The sequence below is a fragment of the Hoplias malabaricus genome, chromosome 5 (assembly GCF_029633855.1).
Source record: "Hoplias malabaricus isolate fHopMal1 chromosome 5, fHopMal1.hap1, whole genome shotgun sequence".
Classification (NCBI taxonomy): Eukaryota; Metazoa; Chordata; class Actinopteri; order Characiformes; family Erythrinidae; genus Hoplias; species Hoplias malabaricus.
Genome location: NC_089804.1, coordinates 30364182 through 30388596, shown reverse-complemented (window position 1 = coordinate 30388596; position 24415 = coordinate 30364182). Strand labels below are relative to the sequence as shown.

The 24415-nt window shown below is 40.0% G+C and overlaps 1 protein-coding gene across 3 annotated transcripts in view; it reads right to left on the bottom strand.

Annotated features, from left to right (window-relative positions):
* The window catches only part of kaznb (kazrin, periplakin interacting protein b), a 464418-nt gene that overhangs the window by 192662 nt on the left and 247341 nt on the right, over positions 1-24415 (bottom strand). For 2 of the 3 annotated variants that reach the window (XM_066671962.1, XM_066671963.1), the window contains one exon: positions 23650-23836. In XM_066671962.1, the coding sequence (XP_066528059.1) occupies positions 23650-23836 (187 nt within the window). Of the gene's footprint in view, positions 1-23649; positions 23837-23959; positions 24173-24415 lie in introns of those variants that run through there. The other variant, XM_066671964.1, reaches the window with a different exon arrangement.

The window sequence follows — 24415 nt, the reverse complement described above, 5'->3', positions numbered from 1 at the left end:
TATCAGATTTAATTTTAAATCTAGCTAACTTTCCAGTTAAACCTGGTTCAGCAGCAAAAAATCTTGGTGTCATAATTGACCCGGATTTATCATTTGATCAACACATAGGTAGTATCACTAGGACAGCTTTTTTACATCTTCGCAATATTGCTAAGATTAGAAATGCCTTATCCCTCCAGGACGCAGAAACATTAGTACATGCCTTTATTACTTCAAGGCTTGACTACTGTAACGCACTACTGTCAGGATGCACCAGCAGCAATTTAAGAAAACTTCAACTAGTTCAAAATGCTGCAGCTAGGGTCCTCACTAAAACTAGAAAATTTGAACATATCAGCCCAGTTTTATCATCACTTCATTGGCTGCCTGTTAAATTCCGCATTGACTACAAAATTTTGTTATTAACATATAAAGCTCTACATGGGCTTGCTCCTGAATATCTTCAAGATACAATTTCCTATTATGAGCCTCCACGTTCACTCAGATCACAGAATACTGGATTTTTAAATGTTCCCAGAATTCAGAAGGCCTCAGCTGGGGGAAGAGCCTTTTCTTATAAAGCCCCCCAACTCTGGAATGATCTTCCAGAAAATGTTCGGGACTCAGACACAGTCGCAATCTTCAAATGTAGGCTAAAAACTCATTTGTTTAGTTTATCATTTGGTAGCTAATGCTCCCCCATAGATAAAGGCGGCAGATCCGGGGGGTCCATGGACACAGGGAAATATAGTATACTGAGACGCTGGTGCTGTCGTCCCGCCGCTTCTCGCGATCACTCAGGTTTGTTGACGGTGGAGCGGAGGGATGCCAGTGTTTCAGGATGCTCCCGTGTCTGTGTGTCCTCCTGGTTCTCTCCTTTTAGTTAATGCTGTCATAGTCAGATCTGCCGGAGTCATTAGCCACACTCTGGAAATTTTCATATTTTCTACTTTACAAACACAATACAGTTCAAAACTAATTCCATCCCTTTACATCTTTCCGAGTAAACGACTGCCCACCTGTCTGTCTGGACACTGATGGATGACTGTCGAGATCCTCCTCCACGCTTCAGACCAGCTGCCCACGCTCCAGCAACCACCAAGTGCCTTGAAGCTGTCCCTACACTGAAGTTCTCATGGACTACTAACTATCATCACCAGTAGATTGACCAGAGGAGGATGGGTCACCCCTTGTGAGCCTTGGTTCCTCCCAAGGTTTCTTCCTCAGCTGGGGGAGTTTTTCCTTGCCACTGTCGCCCCTGGCTTGCTCACTTGAGGGTTTTACATTTGTCTTTACATTTCATGTCAAATCTTGTCTTACTGGAATTCTGTGAAGCTGCTTTGTGACAACATCAGTTGTGAAAAGCGCTATATAAATACATTTGATTTGATTTGATTTGATTTCAGAACAGATAAAAGTGAAATGTTCTTGCACTCGTCTTTCACTCATTTCTCTCACTTTTTCAAAATCTCTTAAGTTCTCATGCTCTCTCTCTCTCTCTATCTATCTATATATATATATACATAATGTATAATGTATTTGTCCCTTTCTTTCATTGTTTTCTCTCAATTTTTCTTCCTAAATCTCTTGATCTCTATTTCTTCCACCCACTTACTCCCCCTCTCTCTCTCTCTGTGCTTTCTTTATTTTTATCACTTTTTCTTTCGCCATTTTATGCTCCCTCCCCTCTCTCTCTGTCCATTTTTTGTGTACATTCTATCCACTTTCATTGTGTGTCACTCACTTCCTGTTGGATGCATGCTTTTCTCTCTTTCTTTCACTTTGCCCCCTCTCATTTTCCCATATCTCTCACATCTCCCTCTTTCTTACTCTCACACTGAATCCACACCCTCACCTTTCTCATTAATGGGATGAGCTAGAAGTATTTTTTATGAGCCCGTACTCACCGACCTGTACGCCCTCTCGCTAACGTTACAGGCTTTTGAAGTTGGTGCTCAGGCAAGATTTGGCTGATCTGAGGTGAAAACTCAGGGCCAGACTCACTGAGGGATGAGAGATGACGGTGTGGGAGATTTATTCTTAAACTCAGATCATTATCTGCTCCCTCATGGGGAGAGAGAAAAAGAGAAAGAAGGATACAGGATTGAAGGAAGAAGTGCAATAAGGGTCACGCCTCCACAGCAGGTAATGAAAGGTGAGCTTTGATAAACTGGAATATGAAAGATGGTAAAACTATACCCGAGTCCACTAAAGTCAGCTTGCTAGCTACTGTATCTAGATTTGCAACAACAATTGACTCTGAGCTAGGAAATGTGAGTTTTAATGGCCTGCATTAAGGTGAGTACAGTACTGTATTTTAACACACTGCTGGAATCCATTTGTGTAGCCTGCCCTCTGTGGGAATTCTCACAAATTTGACTAAAAGACCATTCCCAAGGTTAATAAAAATGTTTAAGAAATATGGGCTACTGGAATATTTCAGCTCTCAGAGCTGGACTGAGAATAGTAACCAAAATCCTGCAGCCAACACAAAGACTGAAGGACTAGAGGAAAACCAGCACACACTGTGCAGTGACAGATGTCTCTGACTTTACATCTACAAGGTGGACCAATGAGGGAGGAGTGTCTAACAGACAGAAATTCCAGCAGCACTGCTGTGTCTGAACCATTCATACCATGACCATTAAAGAACAGGGTGAAATGGGGATAAATTATGCAGAGAAACTACAGATAGACTACAGTTTGAAATTTTAGAACTACAGAGTGCTGCTGTATGGTTAGTGGAGATAAGAAAATGAACAGTGAATGTAGATACACGGAGGTGTTCCTAATCCAGTCTTCGTGTTTAAAATCTCCAGGAACACTGCTGTGTCTGATCCAAGCACGTGATCTAACATACCAATGTTACTACATCAGCGCTCAGAATTATGTTCCACCCAAATAATACCAGCTCTGTGGGAGTCTGGACCATTGAAAAAAAGGGGAAAATGGTGGGGGGATTAAATACACAGAGCAACAGATGGACTACACTCTGTAATTATACATCTACGGAGTGCACCTATATGATAAGTGATGCTGAGAAAAATGAACAGTGAGGGTAGATACAAGGTCATCTGGAATATGCAAGTTACAGCAGTGTATGAGGCAGGAGAGTGGATTTTTATTTATTTATTTATTTTATTTTTTTTATTTTTTTTTTTTTTTTTACAGAGGCTGCCTCAAGCTGATTTGATTCATATTCTTATTCTCTACCCTCATGTGGTCATCTGCAGGGCTCCAGAGTCTTCTGGGAGCTGTAATTCACTGTCTGAACCCAGAGAGAGAGAGAGGCTGCTGAGGTATGAAGTCAAAGAAACACCACTCTCTCCTTCTCTCTCACAATCCTTCCATCTCTCCTCAGCTCACTGATTCAGTTTGGGCCCCTCATCATAACACAATAAGAAGTGACACGCTGCATATTTTCTCATTCTCTGAGGGGCAATGCTTACAAGGCAGGAAATGAGACATTATGCATCCTTCAACTGGAGCCTGGTGTTTATTAATCCCATACCTCAACCTCAAAAAAAAAAGAGTTGTGCTTTATATTATGGAAGTAGTCCAGAGTTGGGATTCACCTACTCATAGATTTGTACTATTTCACACATTTCAGAACAACAGTAAAGTTTTCAATCTGTTTAATCATGCAAATGATTTTGTGTAATTCAAATATGCAAACATATGCATGACGAGCCACATGAGATGTACTGCAGCCAAATGGGGGATGAACATCATCACATTTCAAAGAAAAACATGCATCTCCATGTTTGCGGGTGTTCAGTTTATGTCACATTCGAACACAGCAGCTGTCCTTCACACTGTGTGTAAATATCATGATGAATGAACCAATGGAAATTTTCCAAAATTACTTCAAAGTCTTCTTAAACTAATTTCCTTTGAAAGATAAGAAGTTTTTTTTTCCTTTGCTAAAGTTACTATTTTTAAAATACATGTTTTTCTTCTGACAGCAATTAAGCGTTATTGTTTAATGAAAAATTGTAATTCAAAATTCTAAATTCAAACATTCTCCTGCTCCCTTGTCATTTTATGGTAACTGCTGCAAAGTATTAAAAAGTTGTTAAAAATGACAATTAAGTATTAATATTCTAGGCTCGCAGCTTCGAAATTCCCATCATTAAATCATCCAAACCAAAACTCACGAATACTTTCGGATACAGAATAAATGCAGGCACATGCTTTTGCAGCTCTTTCTCATTGATGAAACTCGTAACTAATAAAGTGACGAATAAATTCTTCTCACTTGTTCATTTCAATGTAATTTTTAGGATATTTTTTGTTTAATAAAATAACACTTGTCATAATTAATACTACACAACAGTAAACATAAATCACAAAAATTGGGAGAATGTTTGATTGCTTAATTACATTTAAAAATTGCACACACACAAACACATACACACATACACACACACACACACACACACACACATACATTAAGTAAACACTGGATTAGGACAGTAAGTGAAGATACCCCCCAGGGTATGAGGTTGATCTCCCTGCCCTGTACTTGCAAAGCTCAAAATATACACTGTCTGAACACCAAGCATTTGTGTGCTGTAAATGTACAAACCATGCAGTGCATTCAGGACCATTTCTATTATCACATTGTGGAATATTTTGATTCTATATTTTTTCTAGAATGTAGCTTTTTTTCTCCATAAAACCACTAGGACTGATTTTTTTTTTCACCATTTGAATTCTCCTCTTATCCTCGGATCAAAATGTCCCACTGGAGCAAGTGTGTTCAGCATGTGTCTGAAAGTGTTTAGAGGCAGTGAGTGCTTTTGGTCAGATGTCTGGAGGTTGTGGTGCAGCGGAGCTGGTGTAAGTTTGGTCTGAAACGATGTGTGCAGGTGTGTGTAGCTCATGCTGGTGTCCAGCTTGATGAGAGGTGATTGGACAGATTGAATGACTCTGTGCATGTGAGGTGAGCTCTGTCTGGCATTCAGCTGACCCGCATCCATCACCATCACTTTGAAGTCATCATCAAAGTAAGAGAGTGAGGCAAAGTGCCTGATTGAGGCTGACCGCCTCATCTCTGAGAAACTTACAAACTTTTAACCCAAGCAGAGGAGTGTAGAGGAGAGATGGAAAGAGTTTACCATCCATAAAGTGTTTGGGGGATTCTAGCGCTCTCTCTTTTTCTCTCTCCTTTTTGCTCTTTTTCCCCTCTCTCTGTTCTCACTCCCTCTTCCTCTCTCTTCTCCCCATCTGTCACTGTCTTAGTCATGTCCGTCTCTTTTGTCACTCCCTCTTATTTTCTCTCTCTGTCACTCCCTCTGTCTTTCTGTCTCTCATCTGACTCCTCTCCCAGTCCTGTTCTCTCATCCTTTCTGTCTTTCTCTTCTTTTGCTTTCCTGGGTATTCCCTCATACTTTTTCCTTTTTTTCCTCACTTATCCTCTCGCTTTCTGAAGTCATTTTCTTTTTTCTCTTTCTTTCATTCTACACTTGTCCCTCCATCTCTGCCTTTCTGTCTCTTATCCACTCCCTCGTATTTGAATCTTTTACTCCCACATTCCTGTTCTCTCCACTCCTTCTCTCTCTCTCACTCTTTCTCTTCTGTCTTTCGCTTCTATCATTTCCTGGCTATTCCCTTCTCTTCTCTTGTTCTATTTTTCCTTTCTTTCTCACTTATCCTCTCACTTTCTGACCTCCATTCCTTCTATTTCCTCACTCTTTCATTCTTCTCTTCTTGCTCACAGAAAAAATTAAAAACAGGAAGAAAAAATATTCCACTGAACAAAATTTTATTCACATCAATGAGCCAAAACTTTAAGACTGCTCAGTGGGACATGTGAAGGTCTTCTCATAACAGTGGGTTCTGAGTTACAGTAGTGTGCAAAAGTCTTACCCTATGTTCACACTAGAATTCGACAAAGCAACAAGCGTCCAGTAATTTCCTATGAAAGAACACGATTGGTGGCCATGATTCAGTGGCAAGTGACAAGTCAAGTTGAGATTTTCTCAACTTTATGCACATGAGTTATGACGGGGTGAAGCGTTTGGCCAAGAAACCTTGAACCGATCGTAGGCACAAGGTCTGAAGTTCAGCCAGCAGATCTGACAGGTGTGGTTTCAAAACGGGAGATATTACACAAATATTTCAAGCGATAGTCACACTAAACCCTGGAGTTGTGCTACTGCGTGGAAATATGCGACCGTATTGTACAGCCAAATAAATAAAAGGTAGGACATTTGGATAGGCAAAATGCTCCCAACAGAAGTATAAACAAGAGACATGCACAGCCCAAATCCCCTTATGAGAGTAAAATACAGTAATTAATGTAATTAATACATTGTTTATAAATGTATAATTTTTTGAACAGTATGTTCAATTTTTGGAACGCTGAAGCATATAACAGTAAGCTAAGATTTTATAATGCACTGGAGGAAAACAAGAAATGGTGAGTCTGAGCATGCCCAGAGCTAATATAGGATAGCACAACACGTCAGAACACCTGTTTAGCTCTTACAGTCAGTTCAGGCACTAAGTACCACTACAGCCAACACTCAGCTGTACATTAATGAAGTAAGTATACAGCTTAATTTTATGTTACTGGAGGCAATGGAAACATACACAGTTTTGTTTTTTAAGTAGCCTAAGCCTGGTAGAATTTACGCTGGTAGATCTTTTATTTGTTCTGATTTCAAAAGGTGATTTTTATGTAAAAAGGTTGGTGACCACTATTCTATGACATTGCTCACAGAACCCTGTTACTGATCTTACACATTAATCAAACAGTCGGACCTTATAGCTGTTTTGTTTTTATTTGGGATATGAGCAGATTGGAGATCTGAGCAACTTTAACCTGATGGGCCTGATAACAGACTCATTACAGCCCGATAACAGGTTTTATTCTGGAGGCTTGTGAGGGGGTCCTGGCCAGCAGTGGTGAGTATTTAACAGTGATCAGGTGGGAAATTTTGCTGCATGTGGGGTCTAGACACTGGCTGTTCAGAGACCATACCCTGTGTTTCATCAGAATCACCCAAAATGTGCCTGGGCCTGGGAGTCACCAGGTCTTCAGCATGAGTGATTTATCTGCTCATTAAGCATATTCCAGATGGACAGTGATCAATGTACTGAGCAAATGGTGCCATTCTTTGGATGAGATACTGAGGTTCTCAATCTCTGAAGTAATAAAATGTCCCTGGGCTTTCCTCTATGAGTACAAGTGTTACCCTGATGTCCAGTTAAACCTACTTCTGTGGTCACATCTGGATTCCTAATTATTCCTCATCTCCTCCACACCCAACAGCTGATGTGTGTTAAGTGTACTGGCATGGACAAGCTGTTGTCACATCCTCCAGATGGATGCTACACATCTGTGGTGTTTGAGGCAACTCCCTAATGGTCCTTGAATGGCCAATGGCACTTTGAAAGTTTAAAAAAGCACTATATAAGCGAAACTATCATCATCATCATCATCATCATCAGAGTTTTAAGCTACGAATGCATGCCAACTTGCTATTTTTGGCTGCTTTCCTCTGTTCACCGCATGGACGTTTCTCTGTTGTAATGGAAATGCAGGAACCAGAACTACAGAGAGGTGGTGTGCTTTCTCCTTTTAAGCCTAAAAACAATCTTTACCTAAAAATACAACTTTGAAACCCTGTTGATGCTTTAATGAGCTGTAATAGGGAGAATAGAGACTCTTATTGCTACTCTGGGCTCAGCACTACAGAAACTGATCTATGTAACTTCTGGGTGCAGGTAGAAATTAAGTAATGTGATTAAATTTCCTATTTAAAAAACTGTTGATGTGGTAAGCTATTCCCAATGAGAAACTCTGATCAAATCAACCTGAAGGTCAAGCTGAATAAAAAAAGTTTGATGTCTGTTCCTTAGACTAAGTTCAACATTATTTTTTTTCTGCCAATTTTACACACCAAAACCAAAAATATTTCTAGCATCGCTTGTACAAATTTAGCCATTAAAATCATAATAATAATATTTTTCCTTCTAGTGAGGTGTGCAAAACAAGAAAAAAAAGAAGAAAAATCTAACATTTAGCATGCTGTTCCAGCTTTGACCAGAAGGGAGATTTTAAAAATTCCTCATACGCAGATTAAAAAAATATATAATAATAATAAAAAAGGTGTGTTGGGGGGGGGGCTCTAGAGTTCTAGAGGAGCTAGGTACTAAGAATTAGCATGCTGCACCAGATTTGATCACAAGGGAGCAGTCGAACTCAACACAGTGCCCACGGCTGAAATACGAGCAAACTGGCCATCATACAGCCACAAGAGAGACAAATAGTTCAGCTGTCCTTAATTATTCATAATTTATATATTAATCATTTAAAACAGAAGAACTATTTGTCTCTGTGGCTGTAAAATGGGCAGTTTGTGCATGGTATAGCAAGCTGGTACAGCATGCTAATTCTTAGCACCTAGCTCAAAGACATTTCCCCCTTTTAATCTGGGTATGAGGATTTTTTAAATTTGCCCTCCTACTGGTCAAAACTTGAAAAACATGTTAAATGCTAGGCTTTGTTTGTGGGAGGAAAAAGAAAATGTATGCTTTTGATGACTAAATTTGTACAAATACTGGAAATATTTTTCTAACAGTTTTGATGTGTATAACAGGCAGAAAAAACAATTAACGTGGAACTTAGTCTCAGAAACATGCATCAAACTTTATTCACCTTGACCTTCAGGGCTTCCATACAGTCTAGTACTAAGTTACCATTTAATACCTTATAATACCATAGAAAAAATCCATTAAATTATACATAGTGCTAGAACTGAAAGAAAAAAATCTATGCATTTTTGATATTAAGACAGAAGTGTAGATTTCTCTTTAAATTCACTTTAAATTTGTAACAATCAGACATGCCTATATGGTTTTTGACAATATATTACATGCATTTTTTTACAAATATAAAAACAATATTACAAGCTATTCTGAGACCTACATTAGGTCCATACTTTTCCATTTCATGTGGGTGTATGTGGTTTTAAACCCTCCCCAACAATACCAAGCATTGGTGCATAATCATTGGTTTTTCCATCGTTTTAAACCCCTATCCCTTTTGCCTCCTACACCCCTCCCCAACTCTCTCTCTATCTTTTTGCCTCCTTTGCTCTCTCTCAGCCACACAGCCTCATCAGCTCAGCCGCTGGGGAAGCAGCTCAGGCCCTAAACAATGCATTAATTACACACATCCATGTAACAACAGCTAACGGCTGCAGCTGAGCAATGCTAACTGCCAGCTCAACACAGTGCTAAACACACACAGCCATGCTACAGTTTAAAATTTCAGCAAGGCTTTGGCTACATCGATTTCACTCCAATGAATGCTTACAGGGCACAGTTTTCACAGACAAAAAAAATAATAACAACGTTCTAATTTTACATTACATACTCACTAATAATTCTTGTTCTAAACTTTCAGTCAGAAATAAGTAGAATTTTTAATTGATCTGTTTTTGATGAAAATTGATTGCTATGGACTGAAAAAGAAGAATTTTTTTTTTTCCTATTTCATGCAGAAATGTAAAATGCAGATGTAAAATAACCTAATATACATAAAGAACACAGACTAGTAAAATATTTCTAGGGAATGCATAGGCATAAGCTGCTCTGCTAAACAGTGGAATGGGGTGGCAACATAACCTGTTGTCAGACAGGGTGACCTAACTCAGAGCAAACTCTTTTTAATTTGAAAAAAGAATTAAAAAATATTTAAATTCACATTACTCACTTAACATGTTGTATTTTGCTTTTGCTATGGATTACTCCACCGGAAATATTGTAAGATTTATGACGTCTGGGAAAAGATCTACTGCTTTCTCTACTGTATAAAGTGAGGATCAGAGGGTTTCCCAGCATGGATATCATTTTTATCCCCAAACATCTACACAGCTGGTAATGGAGCCTCAAGAGAAGAGCCAGCATGTGTGAGTTTGTGTGTGTGTATGTGTGTGTGTTGGGCTTATTAGACCCCTTCTGTGGTGGGACCCAGGCCAGGGCTATTGTTTGGCCACAGTATCACAGACAGCACAGGCAGGGTGTGGTCCACAGAAGACAGAAAGGGAGATGTGTGTGTGTTCTTCAGATTATGCTGTGTTACATATACCTCATAACTTGGATATTGGAGCAGGGAATGATTTCACAACCAAGCGGGCTGTGTTTCAGTTAAACATTCAGAAAACCCTATGCTCTGTTTTAATGAGACACAAATTAATAAAAGCACTAATAAACTATGATACTACTGCTATTGAACACTGTGGACATGCAGGCAGCAATCTTGCACTGATCTTAGAGTTGGTTCTGAGTAGGAAATCTGACTGAAATCTGGGGGCATTCCAGTTGAAACTTTTTACTTTGTTCAAACAGAACGCAGCAAGTTTTTAACCACAAATCTCATTTAGCAAATTTCCTTTAAGAATACCAATTTAAAGATTCCTTGGAGACTCAGAAGTAGCAAACAAAATGAAACTTAAGCCTGACTATAGCCTAATATAGCCCTGCCCAACTCAACCCTCAAACATTACATTAACATCAGCCATTATTATTTTATTGATGAAAAAATGAGAAATGTGAGTAATTCATTATCGACTATTCAAAATATCCCCAACCCCACCCCAGATATCCAATAATATAAACAACATGGCAAAAGTGTTAAACCTGATCTAATAGTGTATCATACCTAGTTTCAAAGTGTCCTAGTAAACTTCAGTATGTCAGATTACCATTTATACTAATAAAAATGAACAGGTAGAATAAATCAGAGAGAAGTAACTGCATGGCAAAATCTATTAAATGTAGCAGAAAATGGAAGCAGGGATAAATGCTTGGAAAAGTCCATTAATGATGGGAAATCCATTTAGGAATTTGGATCTCCACCAAAAGTTTAGAGTAATATTTCAGGCACTGCTGAGTAGGAAATATTAGAATTATCCGAAGAGAACCCAAAAAATACAAGGAAACATGCCTGTTTTCTGTAATGTTTCTCATGTGGAGCAGCAGAAATAACGAGAGCACATGCCTCTATTTCAACCCTGATCAAACGCCCTCAAGATTAAGTTGTGGTTTTCAAAACCACCTTCTTGGATTTCAAAGAAAGAACAGCAGCATGAAGCTAGTAATCACTACTTGATTTCATTTTTATGAATCATCAAATTTCATACAAAAATGCAAATGACAAAACCCACATAAACCAGCAGCTTCTACAGAGCTATGGCAGTGTAACACTGAAAATGTCAGGATGAAAGCCAGAGGGGTTGCTCATAAAACATTTTTCAACATAAAATTCCCTTCCAGTCATTGGTTTAGTAACAATTCTGGACTTAGATTGCACCCATTCACCACAATAATTGCACCCAGTCTTGAGATAAGAGTTACACTAGATGTTGCAATATTGCTGCAAAGATTTGATAGCTTTACTCCACAAGAACATTAGTGAGGTCAGGTACAGATGTTGAATGATTTGTTCTGGATCATAGTCATTTCTAAATATATTAGATGGTTCTTCTCTGAGATTACCCGGAATCGCTGTGCACAATGCGGGAAAACAGGGAGGGGGCAAAATGAACACTCCATTCAAAATGAAATCTCTTAATAGTTTATCAGTTATAGAACCTGTTATATAGTGTATAGTATCTTTATATTAACATTAGCCTTGTAGATGTTGTGCAAATCTTATATAAACTGAAATAAATGCTGTGTTCCATTCATGTCTTAAATGTTTAATTACAGTTCTGAATAAGGGAGAAATTGTGTTTATCTGACTAATTGTTTTATTGTATGTTTACAGTTGAAGCTCCTTCTTTTTCACAGTCTGGTTTTCATTGTCTATGGGTTTTTAATGTCAGAACCTACTGTTTTTCTTAAGGCCCAGCAAGAACAACAACTATAATAATAATAATAATAATAATAATAATAATAATAATAATAATAATAAACCATTTTATTTATAAAGCGCTTTTCAGGAACCTGAAGGACTGACAATATTAAGATCAGAACAAAAAAACATCAAAGGACAAACAGAGTGGTACAAAAAGGTACAAAACATCTCACACACAAAAAAATGAAACAAGGGTTCTTAGAAGCCAGTGAGCAGCCACAGGGTTAAATTGGGTCCCCAGATCAACAGTCATTGTAAGCTGTAGCATTTTTAATGGCTGTTAGCTGGAAGTGGACCAGCAGGACAGTCTACAGGTCACCAGCCACAGCTGGCAGATATTGAGGTCATGCTGCCCCCAGCCATCACCAGGAGCAGCTTCAGAAAATGATCCCAACTCAAAGCACCGGCACAGGGATGCGCTTCTCAGCTGAAAAAATAGCAGCTAGCAAACACAGCCTCTGTCCACATTAGTGACATCAACAACGGCCACTGCAGGAAGCTAAGCACAGGCAGCTGTAGCAGGCTCGTTGGTCCACAGTCCCAATGTACAGAGCAGCAAAGACAGTCAGAGAGCTGCTGAACTGTGGTGATGGGAACGGCTTCCTTGGTCAGCGGGGCCAGTGTTTAGCATCAAAGATAGCAAACAGGTAACATCTGAGCAGCGGCAACGAAACCAGGCCCCCCAGGTTAGATCACACAGCACAGAGTTACAGAGAAGAAAAACCCACCACATTCAGGTAACAAAGAGCCATAAATTTAACAAAACAACTAAACAGAAAAATAGACAAAACATGAATGAGACATGGACAGAAGTGTCAGTCACCAGATGGATGGCAGCATGCTCTGACGCCGCTGACGTCAGACAGACAAACTATGTAGTCATCTTCGGCACATGCTTGCGCACAGCTATACCGTTATTTCACGATAATGCTATACACGATAATGGCATAAAAATTCACAAATACACATTTCCCACGGACAGACCCGCTCAGAGCCAGCCCTGGGCAATCACTGTTTTTTAAATCACAATGAACACAGATATAGAATACAATTTTTTTAGTTTGGAACTAGTACAGGAAGATGAATTACACTTTCCAGAAACTCACCGATGATTAATGAGGTGGACATCAGCAAAAACAACTGTTGTACCACCAGATGTTTGTAACTGTACACCAGTAAAGCGGATAAAGTTGGCATTAAGATGCCAGTCAGGATGCCCAGTCTGTTTGTCCTGCAGGCTTCACGGCCACCCGTTTCTACGGCAACACTGCCAGCTGTCTGGCAGTGGCAGTGGCCCAGTCCACTGCTCACTACAGCCAGTCACTGCAGCGCACACACATTCCACAGTGCTGAAGCCAGCCACAGCATCACACATACTGCGGTACTGCAGACCATCATGCTGAGCACAGCTCTCTTTCTTTCTCTCTCTCTCAACCCATCCCACCCTTTTTGGACTTGTCTCTCACCATCTCTCTACCTGTCTCCCACTGCTCACTCTTTCTCTCACTTTCTTTCAAACACACGTAGACCACACACACACACACACACACACTCATTATCCCGCACTTTCTCTCGCTATCTTTCGCCCTCTCTCTCTACCCATCCCACCCTCTTTGGACTTGTCTCTCACCATGTCTCTACCTGTCTCCCACTGCTTAATCTCTCTCTCATTTTCTTTCGAACACACACACACTCATTATCCCTATCTTTCTCTCTTTCCTCCACTCAATCTCACACACACACACACACACTGGAACTGCATAATTTGTAGTGATAAAGCCCCTTTCAATGCATTTGGGAGTAAATGGATATTCAGAACTAATCCAACCTGCTCTTGTGGCTGCAGTCAATCAACACACACACAGCAAAGTTCAAGTATCTACAGTTTACAGACTTCCAAGAAAACTAGGTTGTAATTTGTGACTACAGCAATAAGGGCATTCATATCTATTCATTCATTCATTGTCTGTAACCATACTCCAATTCAGGGTCGCGGTGGGTCCAGAGCCTACCCAGAATCATTGGGCACAAAGCAGGAACACACCCTGGAGGGGGCACCAGTCCTTCACAGGGTGACACACACACACACACATACACACATTCACACTGATGGACAGTCGCCAATCCACCTTCCAACATGTGTTTTTGGCATGTGGGAGGAAACCGGAGCACTCGGAGGAAACCCACGCAGATACAGGGAGAACACACCAAACTCCTCAGAGACAGTCACCCTGTGTCATTACCTGCTGCATAATAATAAACAATTTATTTGATATTTGATGTCACAGTCCAAAGAAAAACATCCATGTTTGGCAATATTTAGTCATGATTTAAAATAAGGGATGGAAACCTAAAAACCAAGATCTTATTTTTTTTCTCTCACTTCTCACTCTGTCTTTCTCTTTCTCTTTCACACACATACATAATTCTCCCTCTGTTGCTCTCTCTCTCCAGCAGTTTCACTGCACAACCTGCAACAGATTCACAGTTTGATTCTCCTCTGCAGCACCACCAGTGCAGCTCATTACTGCTGGAGGCTCTGCTTCACACACACAAACAAACACACACACATCTGCGTTCAACTGCACTGATTTACTGAGCTGCACTGCTCATTGACTGATCTGAAGAGCCAGGTCTTTCACACAGCTCACTAATCCAGTCTATCATGTCCACAAGCTGTGATCCAGTCAGTACCTGAAACCTAACCTGCTGTCCGCTGCAGGGAGCCACTGAACACTGATGGATAATCAGTACACTCCATGTCCTAAGGTCTATGGCCACAATTCACCCATTACTTCAGCTCCTTTGTGGTTACTTTGTGTTCACTTGTACAAAATAACCAATTTACCAATGGGAATGGGAGAACGGGAACAACCATATCTAAGCCTAAGGTCACCATGATTAAGTCCATGCATCAACTAGTGGGGCATAAAGACCTCCAACACTTGACTGGCTGTGGAGCAGTGGAACTGTGTTCTCTCAAGTGATGGAGGGGGAAAAAATAATTCACCTACCAAGATGTGTTTTTGGACTGTGGGAGGAAACCCACGCAGACACAGGGAGATCACACCAAACACCTCACAGTCACCTGGACTTGAACCCACAACCTCCAGGTCCCTGAAGCTGTGTGACTGTGACACTACCTGCTGCGCCACCATGCCACCCAGCTTTACTATTATTTTCCTATATGTGATTTTAATGCTGTTTTTAACCTATGAAATAAAAGTGGCTTGACAAATTTTCAGCTTTGCACTATTAAAAATAAAGGTGCTATAAATGTTTTTTCAAGCGATATCATAGCAGAACCATTTTGGTTCCATAAACAACCATTTTTACTGATACCTTTAATACACTGTCAGAAAATTTCTCATTGTGGTGGTACCTTTTGCTGTCTCTGTGTTGGTACCCTGAAGTGTACATATTTGTACCTTTAATTAGGGAACATATTTGTACCTTATTCTCTTATAATTGTATATTTTAAAATTGGGTTGATTTCATATGCCCAATTTCATCTCCAGGACTGACACAGGTCAATAATGAAAGATTACATACATTTATCTCTCTCTAATCAAAAATTATCTTTAATTCTTCAAATAAGTGCAAACATTTTTTTGTTTTTTCTTTCTTTTTGGCAGTAAAACCATGATCCTGAAGCTTTGCTAAACCTGACACCTGTTTCTAGATTGTTTCTATAGGTGTAGTTGTTGCTAGATGCTGTGAGCACCACAGCGATCCTCTTTTCATGACTTTTCCCAGAATTGTGCTTTGTATTTCAGTCTTGACATTATCAATGTGAAGGTTAATTTAAAGCGATTTTGTGTGAAATCAACAGGAATTTCTCCTTTTGCCACTGGGTGGTGCTCATTCTAATCATCTGTTTTTACACACGTTCTAAAATATTAATAACACACCACCCACACAGCACCTCATTAGCCACCCATTGCATGATGCAGCTGTTCGGGAAACTTTAATCCCTGAACACTAGCTAAGATTCGATATTTTTGCCCTTGAGGACCCCCTATAGGTGCAGAGTGTAATAGATTTATACAGCACAGCCCTTGAAACAAGAGGGAGGTGGAGGGAGGGTGGTGGTGGTGGTGGTGATTTTAAGGTTAAATATAATACCTACAATCTTAAATACAAAGGTGCTATAACAGGTTATTTGAGTTATGTCATAGAAGAATCCCCTTTGGTTATATAAAGAACCATATTTTATTAAAGAGATGTGTGATTGTGAAGAACTTTATAAAGGTTTTAAAAATCCATCGTTTGACCTTAAGGTTCTTTACCCGTTTAAAAATATCAGAACACATGGTTCTTTATGGAACCAAAAGTGGTTCTTCTATAGCGTCGCTCAGATAACCCTTTGTAGAACCTTTATTTTTAAGAGTTGCCATAATTCCTCACAGAAACGTTCCAATGTCTATTCTGGAGCCTTCCTAGAAAAGTATATGCGGTGTACACAACTGGTGCACTTCAACATGTCTAAACCCACAAAGGATAAAGGTTCAAAGTTTACAACTCAGAGATATACTGATACTACGTAGTTTACTGGAAGGTTGATCTCAGGCTTTGCTGGAACATTAGTTTGGATTTTCACATGTGAGTTCAAAGCCCTGAGCAGGCCAAGCTGTGAATAATGCATTAGGCTTTCAGGATATTGATCTTAGAGGGCACAAATCTTTCCATTTCAAGTGATGAGTGAATGTGTAATGGCCAAATGTCTTTTCTGTCACAACAGACAGCTCAGCCCTGACAGTAATACAGTCAATGACAACAGCCACAATGTCCAACTTAAAGCTTGATAATCCAATTGATGGACTGGTCAACTGCCAACAGCTCCAAGAAACCTTCACCTCTGCCACAGCGATGTTTAGGAGGAGGGACATGTACAAGAGCAAATCTATAGAGGCCATTGGAGATGGACAATACCCTGAAGTCAACAGAAAAGTTATACAACACATTGGTCATTGGTTCTGGGTGTGTTACGTAGTGTTGTTTGTTGGTTAATGCCGTGGATAACCGTGCTGCCTTTTACATGGCAGACTTGGCTTTGATTCTCAGCTTGGATAATCACACCACACTTTGCCAATGAGAATCCTTGGACAAGACACCTAACACTAAATTGCCAAAATATCTAAGTCACTCTGGATAATAGCATCTGCTAAATTCTGTGAATGATGCCTTGGTAATCTTATGCTGACCCCCACAGGGCAGGTATGATGTGGGTGTTGTTAGTGTGCATTGTGCTGGTACGAGTGGATCAGACACAGCACTGCTGCTGGACTTTTAAAAACCAGCCAAAAACATGCTGGGTCTGATCCAATGTAACACACTAACTACTGCTGTAAAAATTAACAGGTTAACGCCTATTAACACATGTAGGAATTGAATAAGTTACTTTTTTTTAATGTTGATTTATTGGTTTATTTTGCCTACAACCCCATGCCATAATCCATGAGTTTTAAAAGAGTCTAGTGATCTATTAGTGCTTTTTAAAAGCAATGTAAACACTGTGTCACTATTGTTGCATTAATTTCATTTCCGAAATATAGGAACATACATAATAACATCCACTATTATTGTTCAGGCTTCAGAAGGGACAATGTGATTAATCATGATTAATGTCAGAAAACTGTATGATTAATTTGTTCATTTACAAAAACTGATGAACTGCACTAACACTAACACGTCAGTGTTATTGCAGTGCAGTGGGGGTCCTATGAGGTCCTGACCACTGAACAACAGGGTGAAATGGGGATGAGAAAGTATGCAGAGCAACACATGCATTACAGTCTGTAATTGTAGAACTACAAATTGCTCCTGCACTCTCAGAATAAAAGTACATTAGAGGTACATTATTGGTCCCTAAAGGTACAACAGTGGTTTTAAATTCCAGTTTAAAGTCCAGAGATGATTATCTGTCCTCTTTCATTATAGAACGGTGTAAAAGAAAAGAACATAATATACGTCCTGGAGATGAAATGGGGCGTATGAAGCCAATTTTAAAATTTACAATTAGAAAGGAATATGGTGCAGTTATGTTCCTTATAAAAACTACTGTATATATACCCTTGCGGGGACCAATGCAGTGACAGTGTGGTCAGTGGAGCTGATAAAATGCACAGTGAGTGTGGATACAAGGTAGAGTATGTGTTCCAAATCCAGTGATCCTTTTCCTGCTCAGTTTACATGGTGTAGATGCTGTATGTACTCATCGTTTCTCAAGTTGTTTTGTGTAAGCTGTTTTGACTTAGTCGAGTCATTATTTAATTTAAGTGAGATTACTTGTACATGTGGTTTTCAGCTCCTCCAACAATCTCTGCACCCACACAAAGAATTTTAATGACATTGGTTTATTGTGCAAACAGATTCTCACGCAGGGAAGTCTCAGGAATGTGAGGTCATGCAGAAGATCCAGCTTTGTTGGTCATCTACCTCTGCTCATGAAGGAATTACCAAGGTAGAAAATCCCGCCATGTGTTATGTATGGGAGCACCCATAGAGGCCTGTTACTCAAAGCAGTTTCCTGTTGCTTGGAAATGAAACATTATTCTGAGTCATGTCGCCAGATTGTTAGAAGGACAACAGCTCCGTAATCCTGAGGGAACGCCCTCCACAGCGCCCTAAACCTAAGGAATGCCCTCCACAGTGCCATAACCCTGAGGGAACACCCTTCTGACTACATTATCATCATTAGAAACACGACTGATAAAATTTGTTTATTATGACTGACTTTCCTTTGTCAAAACGAACTCTCTGTTTTTCTTTCTTCCTCTCTTATCTCTAATTTTCTCTCCTCCTTTCTTTTTCTTTTCTCATTCTTCCTTTTTCATTTTTATCTCTCGTATTTGTTTTTCCATTCTTACTGTTTTTCATTTTTATATTCTCCCCAATTTAGTTCAGTCCCACACTGACACACACTCACTCTCTTGCTCTCTCTCTCTCCTTCTCTCCCATGTCCCTTGTTTATGTGCATGTGTGTGTGGTATTTGGAGTGCGTCCAGTTCACATTCCAGCTCAGTTCTGATCTAACTTTTCCTTTCTCTCTCTGCTTTCAGTGCATGTCTCTCTCTCTCTCTGCTTTCAGTGCAGGTCTCTCTCTCTCTCTCTCTCTCTCTCTCTCTCTCTCTCTCTCTCTCTCTCTCAGGACAGCAGTTGCAGTGAGATGTTATACTTTAGTTTCCCACTCTTACAGACTTTAAGGTAAAGCAATTGTGAACACAAATATACAGCTGCAAATGAGTCTAATGCCACAATGCCCAGGTTTCAGCCCAAGGAGTAAAAGCACCCCAACACTCACTAATCCTAACCACAGTTTACAGTCTTTCTGTAATTGTTCTTTAGCTACGTGACAGATAGTTTTCATGGATTTAAGAAATGATAATGCATAAATCTGACTATAACATGAGCCCCAGGAGGGCACCACACAGCCATCAGTGCCCTGCCTGGTACAGAAACCAGCTCAGAAGAAATAAATACTTCAACCCAGGGAGTTGGATCGAACCAGTGACCTTCCGGTCCCAAGTCCACTTCACTAACTAACTAGTGGAAGCTGAAAGTTGTTTTGGTGCTTTGTGTTTAAACACTGCATTCACTGTACGTAGTCCTTCAGTTCTGTCCTTCAGCCTGAAGGTTTGTCTACACCGAACGGCCTGTTAATTCAATTCATGTCAAACCTGACACTAGAAGTGTCTGAAAAATGCAAAACCTGACAAGACCAAAGTACATTCCTAAAGATTTGAGATTCCAGCTCAAAGGACTACGTTCCAGCCTGAATCCCAGAGAAGGGGATATGACTACGCTCAGCTCACAAATTCACTGAAACCCATGATGCTCTGAGCAAAGCCAAGTATAAACTGTGAGATTCTAGCAGTCATGTTCTCTGGTGACATCTCATGCCATATGTTTGAATCACCCACAGTGTCCTGCCAAAGCCTGAGATTTATTTTACTCTCGCTGTATGAAAACACACAGTCTGATTGACCTGCTGAGATGTGGGTGCTCAGACTGGATGAGAAACACAATCCCTACACACAGCTCTGTCTGGTGATAGTTTATAGTAAAGCAGCTTCATTCCAGCACATACCGATAGCTGCCCAAGTTCAACCTGTAGAAAAAAAAACGTAAAGCAGCTTTGCTGTGCCACACTGACAGGACAATAGAGTAGTTTCTTCCTCTCTTTAGCCTCTGTGTGCAGACAGTGTTTGTGTTTGAGTGTACGTGTGTTTTGCATGTGTCTCACGCAGCAAGATAAGTGACCAGAACTTCAGACATGTCGGAAATCTGTCAGATACTTCTGATCTGGGCCATTAAGCATTATCACTGGATCCCTCACACTGTACAGCAAACTATGGCCAGTGAAGTTGAAATTCTTTAATTTTATTGAACCACAACTAAATCGGGCTTAAATTATAGTGAATGCCTAGTTTAAAAAAATCACAACTGTCCACAATTGTCCACAACTTCCTTCCACAGAGGTTCCATAGCTTTTATTTAGCAATGTAAACAGAGCTTTGCTTTTGTTGTGTTAAGAATGTAGATTGCATTTTATTTATGCGGAAATATGTATTAAATATCATAATTAACTGTAACTCTTAACCTTCCTCATCCTCTCTCTCTCTCTCTCTCTCTCTCTCTCTCTCTCTCTCTCTCACTCTTTCTCTCTTTCTCTCTCTCTCGCATCACACTGCACATTTATCTCTCTCCAAAAAGTGAGTTAATCAGTAGATAATATTAATATAAATGTAATTCTGTGTTGATCTTACATTGATTATTTATTTTACTTTTAAATATCCATTATGTAAAGCTTCATCCTTCATCTTTTTTTTTTGAAAAAAGAAAACCCTGTTCAACTAAAAATAACACAAAATCAATTAGTGTGGTCTGAGAGCTGACAGACATCAATAACGGAAAAGATGAGGAAAAAGGGGGGGGTGAAGATAGAAAAAAAGGCAAACAGAAGAGAGAGAGAGAGAGAGAGAGAGAGAGAGAGAGAGAGAGAGAGAGAGAGAGAGAGAGAGAGAGCATGAGAGAGAAGATTTTGGAGTGTCAGGGACACAGAAAATTATGAATGAAAGAATGAGAATTTTCCATCTCTGCATCTCTTCACTAACCTCACACGATCAAACAGAACTCTCTCTCTTTCTCACACACACACACACACACACACACACTGGGACACATCGATTGATTCTTCTAGACTTCACCCATATGGTGGAGCCTACAGCTGCTCTACAGTAAGCTTAGCTAACAGCTAACAGTTAACAGCCAGACATACACACACAGCCTGAGGCAGCGGACACACACACTTCAACACCAACACACTCTCTGACTACTAACACCTGCCACTAGCCACTTCCACCTGCTGGAATATATCTATTCTAAACCCAGGGTGTGCTAGCCAGGCAACATATGTCATTCACTACCACTGCCCACTCATTGGGCATTTAAAAGACTTCTGTTGTTTTACATTACAGTCTTTAGTTCATCTGTTGCTCTGCATGATTTCGCCCGAGTGGATCAGACACAGCAGTGCTGCTGGAGTTTTTAAACACCTCAGTGAAGAAGAAACACATTTATTGATCCTCTTGGGAATATTGCTTCTGTGCACATGACACATTTAAGGCAGTGAACACACAAACACACACTAGTGAGCAATTCTTCACACACACTAGGGGCAGTGAACACAAATACAGCTGGAGCAGGGGGCTGCAACCACCTCGGCACCCGGGGGTGGACCAACAAGGCAGTTAAATAAATACAAACTTCAGTAGCACTGTTGTGTCTGATCCACTCATACCAACACTGATGCACAGTGAGTACAGAAAAAAAGAGGTGATTTTAGCATTGTCTGAACGTAGTGTAAATTGAGTGTAATAAAATCCTGAAGTGAGAATGACGGCTGATCAACTTCCTGGCTGTGAATATAAAAGACTTGAACTCAAATAAACGAACAGCGTTCACTTACTGCCCTTTGCCGGGGTTACAGCGAAGTCAGAATAAATAGTTGTTCCTTCCTTAAGACCCATGGCATGTGTTAATATATGTGGTTTCTTCTTTCTTTTGTTGACATGCCTGTCTTGACCCAGGCGGAGGAAAACACACCCAATTCATGTTGCTGAGAAAGTTGACAAATGTGGCACTTAATAATCATCAGCTCAAATAATTACAGTCAGGTAATTATGGCATTTCTGTGAAAGACCAAGCCAAATTTCTCAACCTCATGCTTCACCCACACAACTCACAATTACTTTTCCCTCCCTCTCTCTCTCTCTCTCTCTCTCTCTCTCTCTCTCTCTCTCTCTCTCTCAAATCCATTAAATTCAATTCATTTCATGCTGCTTTATTGGCATGACAAATAATGGTGCATAAATCGTGGTTCATCAAGTTAAAGAATTAATTAAAAAAAGTTTCTCTCTCTCTCTCTCTCTCTCTCTCTCTCTCTCTCTCTCTCTCTCTCTCTCTCCCTCTCTCTTTCCTCCTCCATACAAAAGCAATCCCACTAGCTGCCCAGGAAACAGGACAAGTCAAAGAGAAACAGCACAGGCTCCCTCCCTTCACTTCTTTTACTCTAAACAAAAGCTCTCTCTCTCTCTCTCTCTCTGCCATTCATTATTCCACACTTCACCAACACTGTTACCACAGAAACAGCAGCAGTTTGAAACTCCCCCAAGACCAAAGCGAACAGAAACTAAAATATAATGAAAAAACAACGTGCTTCAACAGAAACAAGTACCACTCACACAGACCCTTCACCACCGACCAATCACACTCAAAACACATTCAGTTACGTTCATATCCATGGAAACACACTCTGAAAACAGAGGTGCTAAAGAAAATACAATGTTACTTTAAGGCCCACAAACTTTGCATTAACATTAAATCAGATAGCATTGTAATTTTACATGATAAGAGGGTTTGGTTTGTATTTTTTAAATAAAATAATTAATTATGTCAAAACAATCAATTTATTTCATAAACCCATCATGCCTGAGTGTTTACAAACTCTTAATATATACACAACTGTACTGTTTTTAATTTAAGTTATCCAACAAAGGTTTAAATTAGTGTCATAATAATTGCTGGTAGTACTTTAAGAACAGTGCCAGTTTTAATTATTTATTGGGAAAAAGTAATGTTACCTCTCATTATTTTATTTTTAATGTGCTACCCTTTAAAACTCATATAAAACCAGAAAAAAACAGGGAATACTTAAAGATGGCAGAAATACAAAAATAAAAAATCTTATTTATCATTGAAAATATAGTCAACTCTGTGAAGGTGAGCTTGAAGCTCATATTCATGATTGTATTTAATATGTTAAGCACATGTTACTGATATCTACAATACTTTTAGAGATAGTTGAGAACTCAGCTAATGGAATTAAGGCAGAAGTTGTCATATTATTACAAAAATGTTAAGTGTAATCTGTTTCCCCATTTAATTACTAGAAGACGGATTTACTGTTATAGTTATTAAAAATAGTTCTTTATTAGTATCAAGGCATAATAATATTCGTAATCACTATATGACAGACATATGAATAGTAATTACTAAATGGTTACTAAATAATTAATCAAGCGATCTATACTATCCGTTTCAGAGTGGCTGCTAAACCCTGATTGTAACTGAATTACAATAAATAACTGAACTCAATAAATATTTAATGATATTAATAGCAGAGTACATCATGTAAGGGGATAAAGTGCATCAACAAGTGCTCTGTTACTTAATTAGTGCATTGTTTCAGAGAGTGTGTAAATGCTCAGAAGTAGGGTATTTGAGTTGGTTCTTACCGTGCGCGTGTGTGTGGTGGTTGTGTTGAAGGTTCTCCACGCTGCTGGCCCCCAGCTCGGCCAGTCTGCGGCTGGTAGCCGAGAGCTCGGAACGCAGGTTGGTTACTTCCTGGCTGGCGGACTGGATGGCTCCATCGATCCGCTGAGCCAGCTGCTTGTTGTCCTCCATCATCTTCAGGATTTTACCCTGCGGGACCAGCGCACACACAGCAGCATGGTGTCACACACACTCGGGGGTGGGGGGTAGTGGGTTTGCTGCCAAAAAACTCCCCCCAGCTACTCGTCCACTGCTACAGCAGTCATACAATACCAGCAGAAAATCCAAAGACAGGGTCCCCCTTTTGCCTTATTTCCTTTTCTTTTCCCTTTTTATTCCTCTGTTCCAGTCTAGAGCCAAAAGAAACAAAAATCCAGCTCTGTGTTTGTGTGTGTGAGAGAGTGAGAGTGAGTGAGAGAGAGAAAGTGTATGCATGTGTGTCTACAAAATGGATAAAGAGTGTATGTGTGCTATTGTATGTGTATGTGTGTGTGTATGGTGTTTGTGAAAGAATGAGACAGCAGCGCTGTTAGAGTGTGAGAGTTGCTCCCGCTCGCCCGTTCGCTCAATCGCTTTCTAACAGCTCCTCCAAGAGAAGACCCCGAGAGCACAGACACAACACACACAAACACACACACAGTTTAACACAGAGCGTACCATCTGCTCTGGGACACGGGGGGAGACAAGAGGAGATCGAGAGAGAGAGAGAGGAAGAGAGCCAAAGGGGGA